At 49.0% G+C, this 14,144-nt stretch overlaps 1 protein-coding gene across 5 annotated transcripts in view; it reads left to right on the top strand.

Annotated features, from left to right (window-relative positions):
* Positions 1-13,839, top strand: part of LOC307221115 (uncharacterized protein) — a 41,786-nt gene extending 27,947 nt beyond the window's left edge. For all 5 annotated transcript variants that reach the window (XM_079985383.1, XM_079985382.1, XM_079985380.1 and 2 more), the window contains 6 exons: positions 1,768-1,864; positions 3,242-3,330; positions 5,021-5,159; positions 7,799-7,904; positions 9,773-9,917; positions 11,860-13,839. In XM_079985383.1, the coding sequence (XP_079841509.1) occupies positions 1,768-1,864; positions 3,242-3,330; positions 5,021-5,159; positions 7,799-7,904; positions 9,773-9,917; positions 11,860-12,731 (1,448 nt within the window). In that variant the 3' untranslated portion in view covers positions 12,732-13,839. The remainder of the gene's footprint in view (positions 1-1,767; positions 1,865-3,241; positions 3,331-5,020; positions 5,160-7,798; positions 7,905-9,772; positions 9,918-11,859) is intronic.
* The last annotated feature ends 305 nt before the right edge of the window (positions 13,840-14,144 follow it).

Genomic DNA, 14,144 nt, shown 5'->3' on the forward strand with positions numbered 1-14,144 from the left:
AACACAGTTGGAGCCTCCCTCCTCCCTGGCCGGGAGGGGGGGAGGGAGGGAGAGGAGCTGCTTCCTTTGAAATTTAAGGGACATCATTTAAGGGACATTTAAGGGACATCCACCAATAAGGGACAGCAGTGGGACATGGCGCTGGAATAAGGGACTGTCCCTTCAAATAAGGGACACTTGACAGCTATCCCTGCTTCTGGAGTGGAGCATTTCTTTTTAACCAACAGCTGCATTTGCTTTCTCACCCCCTGGGAAGATTTAGATCAGCCCTTCTCAAGCTTGGGTCCCCAGATGTTGTTGGACTACAACTCCCATCTCTGCCTTACTGCAGGGCAGATTCGAGGGTAAACCACACGTGGAACGAGTCTGCCCCTGCAGCTTGATGGAGGTAGAAACTGTCTCTCATGCCTTGTTACGCTGCCATTTCTATGGGGATATACGCTCGGTATTTATTACCCCTGCTATGCAAAAATCTCCAAATGAATCTGAACTTCAGTGTCTAAAATCCCTGGTAGACTACAAGGATCCTGAGATCACGTTAAGTGTAGCCAAATTCTGTGCGATTGCCATAAAACTTAGGGAACAAGCTGTGCTATCATAATGATTAAGGCCTTAAATGATAATTTTAGGTTATATGTTAGTGACTAAGTTTTTAATTTATAAATTTTTTAACTGTTGCTATATCTGTATTGTCCCTAACTGCAAATTCAAATGTATCCCTATCGTGTTTTATGACTTCCTTGATATGTGGGCTGGAGCTGGTCTGTGACCGAAATAATAAAATTCATTCATTCACAACTCCCATCATCCTTAGCTAACAGGACCGGTGGCCTGAGATGATGGGATTTGTAGTCTAACAACATCTGGGCGACCCAAGTTTGAGAAAGGCTGATTTAGATTCTTGTTAGATCTGAGTGGGTCTCATGGGAGATTTGGGGATGCTACTGCGGTGCTGGATAAATAACTTCGTTGATACCGATTTTGAATCAGCCGCTGATTGATTCTCACTTGACTTGCAGAGCATTTGGTAGCCGTGAGATTACTTTTCATGGCTTGTAAAGAAGGCTAGTTGCGCGCGCGTGCGCGCGCGCGCACACACACACACACACACACACACCTGTGTGTGTCTTCCGTGTCCCCATTTTGAACAACAGAAATAAACCGAATTGTCCAAATGCTTGTCCTCTTGAAAAGATTCTCCTTTAAGAGCCAGCGTGGTGTAGTGGTTAAGAGCAGTACAGTGGTGCCCCGCAAGATGAATGCCTCGCAAGACGAAAAACTCGCTAGACGAAAGAGTTTTCCATCTTTTGAGGTGCTTCGCAAGACGAATTTCCCTATGGGCTTGCTTCGCAAGACAAAACGTCTTGCGAGTTCTTGCGAGTTTTTTCCCTTTTTTCCCTTTCCCCCCCTTTTTCTAAGCCACTAAACCGCTAATAGCGCTAATCCGCTAAGCCGCTAATAGCCGTGCTTCGCAAGATGAAAAAACCGCAAGACGAAGAGACTCACGGAATGGATTAATTTCGTCTTGCGAGGCACCACTGTAGTCTCGTAATCTGGTGAACCAGGTTCGCATCTCCGCTCCTTCACATGCAGCTGCTGGGTGACCTTGGGCCAGTCACACTTCTCTGAAGTCTCTCAGCCCCACTCACCTCACAGAGTGTTTGTTGTGGGGGAGGAAGGGAAAGGAGAATGTTAGCTGCTTTGAGACTCCTTCGGGTAGTGATAAAGCCGGATATCAAATCCAAACTCTTCTTCTTTAACCCACAGGCTCCCCTGGTGACAGGACTCTGAAAGCATCTTTCAACTCCAAGAGGAAGGCCTCTGATGATGTGGCCGGAGCTGCTGAATTTTCAGCCAAGAAGAGGTATGTAGGAAACTGCCATACGCAAAGCAGGACCGCTGGTCCATCTAGTTCAGTGGTGTCAACACTGACTGGTAGCTGCTTTCCAGGTGTTTCAGGCACCTGGAGATCACCTGGAGATGCCAGGATTGAAACATCTGCACCCACAGCTAAATTCTTTTCCCGTATTGGGATTCCCATAACCTCTGGAATCAGCTGGGCTTGTCTAGCCTGGGTAGCGCATGCCCTCCAGCCTCCCTTGGAGCACCGCCCATTTGAATTCGGACCCAGTGCCAGCTCAAAAGGTTGCAGGGACTTATTGGGGATGACCCCCTCCCTTGGTGTATCCTCACTGCTCTTGTTACATCAGGCAACCTCTTTGCATGGCGAGTTCCCCCCTCCCCCCTCAGAAATAAAGACACGAGACACAAGAATTCAAGTTAATGGGTCAAATTAGGCCATAACTTTATTGATTACAGGAATTGAGCGGTATTGGCTTAGGCATTGGTCCTATCAACTAACCGGTTTCAGCCTGCTTGCTTGAAGACCAGTAAGGGTTAACCACCAGTAGGGGGAGTCCTGCTGATGCACGTCAACTAGGAGCTCCCCCGGGGTCACCGCTCGGGGGCGTGCCATGGGCCCACACCTCCATAGGCTTAGGACAAGGCCACACACCCCGGAATCCTTTACCTGACTACCCTTTGATTTGGGGGAAGGTGATGGATTTTCCTTCCCCCCCTTCATCTGCATAACAATAACAGTACCCCTACCAATGCCTAACCGCCAATACCGGGGAGTTGTGACGGTTTGCTACGAGGTAGGCGAAAACCAAGTGGCTGGTGCCAATCTGCCAGTTGAGAAAATTCCTACCAGGCCCCTTGCCGGCGACCAACTGAAGTCCATAGCAATGTCAGAGAGCCTAGCCTAACAGGTGGAAGGGGAGGGAAAACCTGGTCAGCTGTGGCGTGGGAAAGAGTGAGACCCTCGGCCGTGCCAGACCTAAGTAAGGCGAGGCCACGCCCCCCGAGCCAGCCGATTGGCTGGCCCGGGGAATGACGCGTCCGAGGATTCCCTGGTATCGCGGGGGCTGGAGCCCACAACCCCACCTCCTCCCTAGCTCGGAAGTGGCTTTTCCATAGCTCAGAGCCCGTTTCTGTGCAGGTTCTGGTGAGCAGCTGCCCCAGGTGTATTGTGTACGGCGGGGGGGGGGGGCTGGTCAAATGGAAAGGCCAGCAGGTTTCCCCCACCGCTGCTCCTCTCCCTCCTCATTTCTACCGCCCGCTTGCTTGACAGGCGGAGAGTTTCCATCTGCCTCTTGAAAAGCAGTTTATAAATAAATTAAATCTGAAAAACCTGGTAAATCGCTCATCCCATCCTTTTCCTCCTGTTCCCTACTGCCAGGAGGTCATCCTTGGACCCAGCAAACTCTGATCCCTTTGGGGATGCTGCGCCCCTGTTTGATCGACCAGAAGATGTGGGTCCCTCGCAAGGTAATGATATCGTGACACCCCCCCCAAAACACACCTTGCTCAAAGAGGTGCTTGTTGTATGCATTTCACAGCTGGGCTCAGTTACCTGAAATTCTATGGCTCTATGCAAATGTAAACTGGTAGTTGGTGCTGTGTGTTTTTACTACAGCTAGCACGTTGTTGTTTAGTTGTTTAGTCGTGTCCGACTCTTCGTGACCCCCTGGACCAGAGCACGCCAGGCACTCCTGTCTTCCACTGCCTCCCGCAGTTGGGTCAAACTCATGTTCGTAGCTTCGAGAACACTGTCCAGCCATCTCGTCTTCTGTCGTCCCCTTCTCCTTGTGGCCTCCATCTTTCCCAACATCAGGGTCTTTTCCAGGGAGTCTTCTCTTCTCATGAGGTGGCCAAAGTATTGGAGCCTCAGCTTCAGGATCTGTCCTTCCAGGGAGCACTCACGGCTGATTTCCTTCAGAATGGATAGGTTTGATCTTCTTGCAGTCCATGGGACTCTCAAGAGTCTCCTCCAGCACCATCATTCAAAAGCATTAATTCTTCGGCGATCAGCCTTCTTTATGGTCCAGCTCTCACTTCCATACATCACTACTGGGAAAACCATAGCTTGAACTATACGGACCTTTGTTGGCAAGGTGATGTCTCTGCTTTTTAAGATGCTGTCACAGCTGCCTGCATTTTTTGATTCCTGGTGTTGCAGCATCCGAGCTTCAAAATTCACTGCTATGCCGCAGCTGGCTGCATGCAGACCTAATCTGTGGATTAATTGTTTAAAAGGCTGGCGACGATGGATCAGCTACAGATTCCTGAATGAGCTCTTTCATTAAATTGTTACATCGGTGTTTGTTTTAAGAAGGAAGGCAATAGGCTTGCCTTTAAGAAGCTGAAGCTCTGTTGTCTCGCCTGTCTTCCTTTGTCAAGTTGTCATCCATCTGTCTTGAGAGGCAATGGAGTGCACCTCCAGGGGTGAACTCAAACTGCTGTGTTAGCTTCACACTGAAGTGACTTCCCTGGGGTGCAAAACTGGGCAGTGTGTATTGAGGTTTTGGGGTGCCTAGATGACACTGCTGTGGCCCAAAGGAATTCAGTAAACACAAAAGACGTAAGCGGCTGTACATTTGAAAAATTGATATATACTATTCATTGTATTGAGTTGTAGATTTCAACAGAAGTAGCTCATAAAGTTCAGCAAGAAAAGCAGAAGACCCGGTGTATCAGTTCATTCTCTAATCAGTTTATGCATAAGGTCCATAGCTTCTACTATGCTATAAGATCCACTGTCCTGTGATATCATATATGAGTTTATACTACTGATGAAGCCCAAGACGTCGAGACAAGGCTAATATTCTGGAAATCCTTGTCTTAGACTCTGTGAAAGGATTCTGTGGAACTGCAACAACCTTTTGTGTGGATTGTTGGACTTTATGAACAGACAGGTGGAATAGACACTTTCACATATATGGACCTTATGCATAAGTTTGGACTCACCTTGTCCAAAAAACCCCCCACACAAAATCACTCCGAAGTGATATTTTGGTTCACCATCTTGATTCAAAATGGCGCCCAAATGGTCACGAAGACCGTTGCCCTCAATTTGGGGACCTAACACACTTAATCTGCCTGTTGAGTTGCCCAGAACAGTGTTCATGGGAAGCAACCCATAAATGGAACAAAATAAACTTGTGTTCTCCCTACGCAGATCCTACAAGCCTTGCTCCTGTTTCTCCCAAAGGACCTTCCAGTCCGCTCTCCGATCTAGGGCGCCTCCCCGGAGACCCATGGACCCCAGCTGTGAAAACTCAGAGGAGAAGGAGCAGCGGCAGAAAACGCCCCCAAAGGTGGGGTTGCGAGTGGGTCTTTCCATGGAGGGCGGGAGGGAGGAGCCATGGTGGGGGCGATGTTGATGATAGGAAGACTTTGTCGTATGCAAAGATGAGGAAGTTTCCCTCCCTGCAAGCCCTGAGAAGAGGGGGAGGTGAGAATTTTCCCACTCCATGTTTTGCTATTCTTGTAGTCTGTTGTATTTATGTAATGTTTTGCTAGTTTTCTTGGGTTCTCTTTGGAAGGGCAAGGTACAGAGTTGGACCAATAAATATCAGCTTCAGATAGGAGGTGGGTCACATTTCACACAGGCTAAATGTGCCCCACCAGACCTCCTCATTTTGCCCAGGGGGCCATTTCCCCTAGACCAGTGTTTCCCAACCTTGGGCCTCCAGATGTTTTTGGCCTACAACTCCCATCATCCCTAGCTAGCAAGACCAGTGGTCAGGGATGATGGGAATTGTAGTTCAAAAACAGCTGGAGGCCCAAGGTTGGGAAACACAGCCCTAGACCATGGGTAGGCAAACTAAGGCCCGCGTGCCGAATCTGGCCCAATCGCCTTCTCAATCCGGCCTGTAGTCAGTCCGGGAATCAGCGTGTTTTTACATGAGTAGAATGTGTCCTTTTATTTAAACTGCATCTCTGGGTTATTTGTGGGGCGCAGGAATTCGTTCATTCCCCCCCCCCCAATAATATAGTCCGGCCCTCCACATGGTCTGAGGGACAATGGACTGGCCCCCTGCTGAAAAAGTTTGCTGACCTCTGCCCTAGACTACACCTACTTGCCCCATCCATGTCTGATGTCCTGTGTGTGTTTTCAAGCAGGGATGCAGATGGATCCTGCAGCTGGAAAACAGGACCAGCTGGTGGGCAGAGGGCTTAATCCTGCTTGGTTTGTGAGCCCAAGCAAGTTCCCTGCAGGGAACAGGCTGACGCATCCAACCCCTGCAGAAAGCAGGATTTGAACTCCCAGCATATCAACTGATGCAGGAGGAGTTCAATCCTGCCTGGTCATCTGTGGGGTCCATGTGCCAACTTTGAGAGGCGGTTGGGACCACACTGAAAGCGCATGGCTTTGCCCAAAGAATCATAGCTGTCAACCGTCCCTTATTTGGCGGGAAACTCCCTTATCCCAGCACCGTGTCCCGCTGCTGTCCCTTAAGTTTCCCGGGTTTCAAAGGAAGCAGCTCCTCATGGCAGATGAAGTTGATGGACTATATGGAACTGGCGGAAATGTCTGGCAGGATCCTAGACGAGGGAGAAGAGTCGGTGGAAGAAGATTGGAAAAAGTTTAAAGATTATTTACAGAAATATTGTAAAATTAATGAGTTTTAGAAAAATGGTGGAATGAAGTTATATGGCTTTAGCAGAAATGTTATAAGGAACTAGGTACAGATAGATTGTTAATGTATTAAAGGGAAAAAACAAGGTTAGAATATGTTAAGATAAATTACAGGACAGAAAACAGAGGAAGATGGAAAGGAATTGCTGAAACAGCTAATTGAAGTGGAATACAAAAAGGGAGGCATGAGGAAGTCAATGAAACAAGTGAATGAAAGATAAGATTGAAAATATTGGATGTGTTTTTAATTGTTCTTGTTTTGTTTTGTTAATTCAATGTTTTATGTAATGTTTTTGTTTTTGTATTGTATTATATTTTTTGTTTAATTCTTTTTCTTTCTTTTTGTAATCCTCTTTTTGTAATCTTTAAACGCTTAATAAATATTATTTTAAAAAGAAAACAAAACAAAGGAAGCAGCTCCTCTCCCTCCCTCCCTCCCTCCCTCCCTCCCTCCCTGCCGGCCATCCTCCTCGCGGCCGCCGAACTGAGCATCTCTCCCTGGGGCCTCCCCTCTGCCTGTCGCTGCCGCCACCGCTCCCGCTATGCTGTACTACGGCTGCGCTGCTGAAGGACCCGGATGAGATGGGCAGTCTGGCACGGCCTATGAATTGCTGAGGAGCCTTGACAGGAGAGCGAGGGCAATCATAGAGAAAGCAATTCAGAGAGGAGAGGAGGAGGCGGAGGCGCAGACAGGTGTTCCAAGGGCTAACCATAGAGGGGGAAAGCGGAGGAAGGACCGCAAGCGCTTCTCCCATAGATTTGTAGTGGTAGACTAGCATAGATGGTCTGATCTGCGGGTTTACTTCGGGCGCTATTTCCCCCCCCCCCTTCCTCCCGCCCTGCCTGATGGAACTGAGAGCTGCAGATGGAGCACGAGAGAAAAGGTACAGAACTGCAGCAGCATCTTCATAGCTTGGACTTTGTTTTGTGTGAAAAGTGGTTGCTGCTTGTAGTTATTTAATTGCAGTGTTTCATCAGCTGGTGTCTTGAGCAGCAACCTCTGGAAACGAAGGGTTAAAAACCGGCACTGCTCTCCCAAATTATCTGGTCCCTTTTAACTTTGTATTTCAGCTGGTTGACTAAAATCCCTTATTTTGGCTGCTGATCCCTTATTTTCGAGGCTGCTGGTCCCTTATTTTCAAATCTGTAAGTTGACAGCTATGCAAAGAATCCTGGGAACTGTAGAGTATCCCCTCGCAGAACTACACTTCCCAGAACTACACTTCCCACGATTCTTTGGGTGAAGTCACGTGCTTTCGATGTACATGCGACCAAAGCGTTGTGACCGCTTCGCTCTCTCCCCTTCCCTTTCAGGAAGCATTCTGCTCTGACTCCCCCCGGCCGCTCCCCAGCGCCTTTTGAGCGGAAGGACACAGGGCGCAAATCCTTGCGCATCTTCTCCCGCAACAGCAAGGATCAGGTGAGTCCTCTGGAGAGCTAGAGACCCCCGCATTCTCCAGGGCCCATCTATCCTCCTGTTTCTGTGCTTTCGTGCTTCTTGTTCCAGCCAGCAGTGGCAGCGAATGGCTAGCAATTTGTGTGTGATAACTGGTTGTTCTCGTGGTGCTTTCCCTGACCTGCTGCTCTCCAGATGTTTCGGGATGCAAAACAATCTGGTTATCGGTCATGCTGGCTAGGACCAATGGGTGTTGCTGTCCAACAACATCTGCAGGGCACCAGAAAAATGAAATACCGTATTTTTCCGTCTATAAGACGCCCCCATGTATAAGACTGTCTGTATATTTTGGGGGACTCAGATTTAAGAAAATGGGGGGAACATGTATCCGTGTATAAGACGCCCCCTAATTTTTGACATTATTTTTTAGGGGGGAAACCTAGTCTTATACACGGAAAAATACGGTAATTGCAAACTATGGCCAACTGTGCACCATATGTTTAAAACACTATAATGCCTCTTTAAACCGTCATGGTTTCTGAGTGCTCTCCCCAGACAACCAGCCCTGCTTTGCACCTCCTTGGGCGTCTTTGGCTGGTTCAATTGCATCCTCAGTCTCTGGTAATCATTCTTGCTTGCCTGGACATAGGACAGAGAGGGATGTTTGAGTCCATGTAGAAACGACTCTGCTGTATGAGGGTAAAATTTCACATTACAGTCGGACCTTGGATCTCGAACTCCTTGGCTCCCAAACGACTGAAACCCGGAAGTGACTGTTCTGGTTTTCGAATGTTCTTTTGGAAGCTGAATGTCCGACGAGGCTTCCGCAGCTTCCGATTGGCTGTGGGAGCTTCCTGCAGCCAATCAGAAGCCACACTTTGGTTTTGGAAGTTGAACGGACTTTTGGAACGGATTCTGTTTGACTTTGTTCTGTGGTGAGTTGAATAGGATCCAAAATGCAGCAGTCTGATTGGTCCTAGAACAATGCAGCAGTCTGATTGGTCCGCAGGAGCCACCCAATCCAGCTCCAGGTGGGAAGTGAATCCACAACTTGATTGGCCTACAGGAGAATCCTGGAATTAGCCAATCACGTGCAGCCCATTGTGTAAATAATGTATATAAAGCAGATATTTGGGGGGAGCTTTCATTCCTCCTCACCACTATGAGCTGAATAAAGAGCATGAAATCCACTCTCGACTCCGAGAATATTTCAGACTTCCTAGGTACGACTGTAGTTGTTTCACCCACTTTTGCCTCTGGACCTTGCTGCCTCTGGCATGTGGCCCCCGATGTCAGCATCGCCCCTGAGCCAGTGTCACCAACTGGACTCATGCACTTCAACCCCGACTGGGCTAGGCGAGCTGGGTAGCACTTCCAGAGACCTCCAGGCCAAAGTGCTGTGGACTCACAGCTTAGAGTTGTGAGCACCGGATTCACTTCCACAATACAGTCGTCGCACAGCAGAGTATAGCAGAGTCTAGCAGTGTATACACGACTCGGAGAGCAGCTCTGTAGAATATCTTCTTTTATTCTATAACTACAACTATGATACAAAACTATATACAGAGCTAAATAGGTCTAAGCATAAATGAATGCTGCACTGAGTGTCTGCAGCTGCTCTTAGCAGCAAGCTTATCTCTACACACGATCTCTAACACTCAGTCTCTCTCTCTCCGACACACTGACTGACTGACTGACTTGGTGCAGGAGCTGAATAAGTAGAAAGCAGAACACTGCTCCTCCTCTCTGGAGAATCAGCAGACTCGTCAGGAGATTATTGGATATGGGAGGGGTGAAATCTCCTCACCCGAAAGGTTGTCTGCAAGGGAATGTAGCCCTGGGGAAGTTTCCCCACCCCAGCCTCTGATTGGATCTTTTGTTTTTTCTCCTAGCAACCACTTCCTGTCTCCGCCAAAGCAGCAGAACCAAACAGCGGACTTCTGACGAAGAAGATGGCGGCTGAGGCCTTGGAAGTTCCAACATCCCAGCAGAGATGGGCCTGGCTGCATTCACACAAGCTCAGAGAAAGTGAGCTAGGTAGGGTCTTGCTAATCCTTGGCCCGTGGATTTTTTCCGCGCAAATAATAATAATAATAATTATTATTATTATTATTATTATTATTTATTTATACCCCGCCCATCTGGCTGAGTTTCCCCAGCCACTCTGGGTGGCTTCCAATCGAGTGTTAAAAACAATACAGCATTACATATAAAAAACTTCCCTAAACAGGGCTGCCTTCAGATGTCTTTTAAAGATAAGACAGCTGCTTATTTCCTTCACATCAGAAGGTAGGGCAAGAAAGAAGATTCCACCTAAACATTAGGAAGAACTTCCTGACAGTAAGAGCTGTTTGACAGTGGAATTTGCTGCCAAGGAGTGTGGTGGAGTCTCCTTCTTTGGAGATCTTTAAGCAGAGGCTTGACAACCATATGTCAGGAGTGCTCTGATGGTGTTTCCTGCTTGGCAGGGGGTTGGACTCGATGGCCCTTGTGGTCTCTTCCAACTCTGATTCTATGATTCTATGATTCTAGGGCGTTCCACAGGGCGGGAGCCACTACCGAGAAGGCCCTCTGCCTGGTTCCCTGTAACCTCACTTCTCCAATACTTAACGGGGCAAAGGAGAGGTACAGCAAGTATCGGAGGTGAATGCCCATTTCTCCCGACCTAGGAAAGGCACAGAATCACCCTTACAAGAGGGCCTTCTGGCGGTTCCCTCCCTGCGAGAAGCCAGGTTACAGGGAACCAGGCAGAGGGCCTTCTCGGTGGTGGCACCCGCCCTGTGGAACGCCCTCCCATCAGATGTCAAAGAGAAAAACAACTACCAGACTTTTAGAAGACATCTGAAGGCAGCCCTGTTCAGGGAAGCTTTTAATGTTTAACAGACCACTGTATTTTAATACTTTGTTGGAAGCTGCCCAGAGTGGCTGGGGAAACCCAGCCAGATGGGCGGGGTATAAATAAATTATTATTATTATTATTATTATTATTATTATTATTATTATTATTATTATTACCTCTCTTACTGTCAGAAAGTTCTTCCTGATGTTTAGTTGGAAGCCATTGGCTCGAGTCCTACCCCTCCAGAGTAGGAGAAAACAAGCTTGTTCTCTCGTCAATGTGGCAGCCCTTGAGATATTTGAAGATGGCTACACAGAACTACAATTCCCAGAGTTCTAGGGAAGAGAGATTGATGGTTCTACCATGGGAACCCCAACCCTAATCTGTCCTTACTAGATAGGCAAAAGAAAACCACCAAGACAGCTATAAGCCTTGTGTGTGTGTGTGTGTGTGTGTGTGTGTGTGTGTGTTGGGGCAATATGGTCCTTAGGTGGCCTTGGGAGGTGATGGCAGTGGTGGTGAGGCTACATCTGCTGGGCCATTGACAACTCCCAGCCTTTGCCAACCAGGTGCCCTCCAGCTTTCGGACTACAACTCCCATCAGCACCAGCCCGGCACAGAATTGTAGTCCAAAACACCCAGAGGTTGGCCAAGGTTGCTGAAGCCCAACCAGTGCTTTTTGCCGTTTGAAAACAACCTCCTTCCTTGGAGATTTCTAAGCAGAGGTTGGACGGACATCTGCCATTGATGCTTTAGCCGAGATAGGGGCTGGATTAGATCAGGCATAGGCAAACTCGGCCCTCCAGATGTTTTGGGACTACAACTCCCATCATCCCTAGCTAACAGGACCAGTGGTCCGGGATGATGGGAATTGTAGTCACAAAAACATCTGGAGGGCCGAGTTTGCCTATGCCTGGACTAGATGAATCTCGGTGGTGCTTTCCAACTCAACAATTCTATGAAAGTCCCGCAGGTAAAGACAACCAAATTCATTCAGTGTGAGATCTTGGGCACTTGAACTCATGTTCAGATGAGCGTGCAGAAGCTCATCTCATATTTACCGGGGGTGCCACAGGACTCTGTACGGCTGCATGGCATTAAACACGACTCCCTCTTCTCTTGGGATGTCTTATTTTTTAGGATCTACAAGCCAGCCACCCAGCGAAAATGCTTGCGGGCCTAGCTGCACAAATCCAGAGGCTAGAGATGCTGCGGCAAGATGTAAACACAGGGCTGGGCGAAATCCCTGTTTGGATGCTGTCAGCTATGTACATATGGATGCCTTGGTAGCGGCAGCCGAACAGCCAGATCCTCTACCCAGACACCGCCATGTTCTACGGCGGTCGGTGAGCTGGCCCGAAGAGCTTTCGGCGAAGGCTGCCGCAGAAGACAGCGAAATGGATTTCTCTCCTGCCGTTGGCCCAGGAGTGCATCATGCCCAGAGCTTCGGCCTAGCCGAGCCAGAGCAGCCTGACATGGAAGTATTAGTGGCGGGCATGAAGCAACTGGGCATCCCCACTGTTTGTGTCACCCTGGCAGACAACTGCCCAGAGAACGGGCTCCAAAGGATGCTTCCCTCGGATCCTGGCTCCCCCAGCACTCTGGCCAACCGCTTCCGCCACCTCCCCGAGGCTCCCAAAACTGGCCTCAAGCGCCTGACCCTTGGCTTCCAGCGGGCATCGCCCCAGCCCGACAAAGGGTTGGAGGCTGCGATGCTCAGCGTCCCCAAGCGCAAGGCGGGGCGCCGCTTTGGCCGGTCCGTGAGCCACGAGAGCGGCCTGCCGTTGCAGGCCGGACAGGAGACTGGGCATGCGGCCACAAAGGGAGCCCCCGGGCTGCCCACCAGGAGCCCCTTGCTGTCCTTCAAGGCCTACGGGCGGCAGATCTGCATAACCCGAAAGAACATCATGATGTCCCTGGCCGGGCTGCGTGGCAAAAGGGAGGTGGCGAGGTCTCCGGACTCCGGCCTGCCGAGCCAGGATCCCCCAAGCGCCAACTGGAGCACCTGCTAGAGGGAAAGAGGAGCTGGACCTATGGCGTCTCTCCCAAAATTCCCTTGGATGGTGGCAGGAATAGGCCGCCCGTGGCTGACCCAAACTCCCTGGACTTGCGGCAAAACGTGGCAGCAGCCGGTGACCCAACGTTAGCTGGTTTTTCGCCCTGGTGGGGTTAAGCCTCTTCTGTCTGCAGCTACTGCAAACAACCCTGAAGGTGGGTTGTCTCCACCAGAAACTATTTTCCTTTGCTTTCCCCCCTCCAGATGTTGTCAGACTACAACTCCCATCATCCTTGCCCCTGCTGGCTGTGGCTGATGGGAGTTGTAGTCCAACAACATCTGGCAGTCAAAGAGGCTTCCTATCCCTGCCTTTAACAAGATCCTGGTTTTAACACCAATTCCTGTTCTCCCACGGCCCATTCTGATGTCCCAAACTAATTCCCCCCCCCACTGTCTCTGTGTGTTGTTTTTGCCTTTTCACCGGCTAACCTTGTGCAAAGTTTTGTATAAAACCTATTGGTTGCGAGTGTTGGAAGAGTATCTATTTAGTAACCCCCCCTCCCCAAATCCACACCCTGTGCCCCCCTCCAAATTATCTACCACTAGCAGCTCTGACTTTGTATTTTATACCCGTAATTCATATTATTTTTCTCCCCCCCCCCCGGCTGCCCGTGGGGATCTGAATACTTGGAGGACTGGTCCTGGCACAGCAAACCGGAGCCTCAAAAATCACTGTTTAGAGTCGTAGAATTATGCTTGTTAAAATCACCGTTTGAAATCGGAAGGGCTTTTCTCCTGCAGCTTACAAGTGAAGGTGAAAGCGGGGAGTTGGGTTTGGTCCATTTTCGCTTCCCTCAAAATTATTGGTGGCTGGCAAAGGGAATAAGACTAAAAAGAGAAAATTCCTCAGTCACATATTATATTAGTTGAGTTTGCTGTCGGATGTTTGCATGTGCAGGTCCCCCAGTCGCCCTCCAGGGGGCAGTTAGGTGCTTCCCTTGTTTCCAAATATACTCTTATTATTTTAAAGAAAATCTTTTCTGATGGGTGTGTCTGCAATGCCTTGTGTACCTTTTTTCTTAATTCTAACAAACACGAAATAATTAAAAGCAAGAAATACCACACGGCGGTTGTTTCTCCTAAATGACTTCTTCCTCCGTAACATGTTTTTTTTTTTGGTTTTTGGTTTTTGCTTTTGCTTTTAACTTACTGACTTGCCTTTTTAATTGTCCTGTGCTTATCATTAGTCTTTATATATATATAAAGGTAAAGGAACCCCTGACCATTAGGTCCAACTCTGGGGTTGCGGCGCTCATCTCGCTTTATTGGCCAAGCGAGCCGGTGTACAGCTTCTGGGTCATGTGGCCAGCATGACTAAGCCTCTTCTGGCGAACCAGAGCAGCGCACGGAAACGCCGTTTACCTTCCCG

The sequence above is a fragment of the Podarcis cretensis genome (assembly GCF_951804945.1).
Source record: "Podarcis cretensis genome assembly, chromosome: 8".
Lineage (NCBI taxonomy): Eukaryota > Metazoa > Chordata > Lepidosauria > Squamata > Lacertidae > Podarcis > Podarcis cretensis.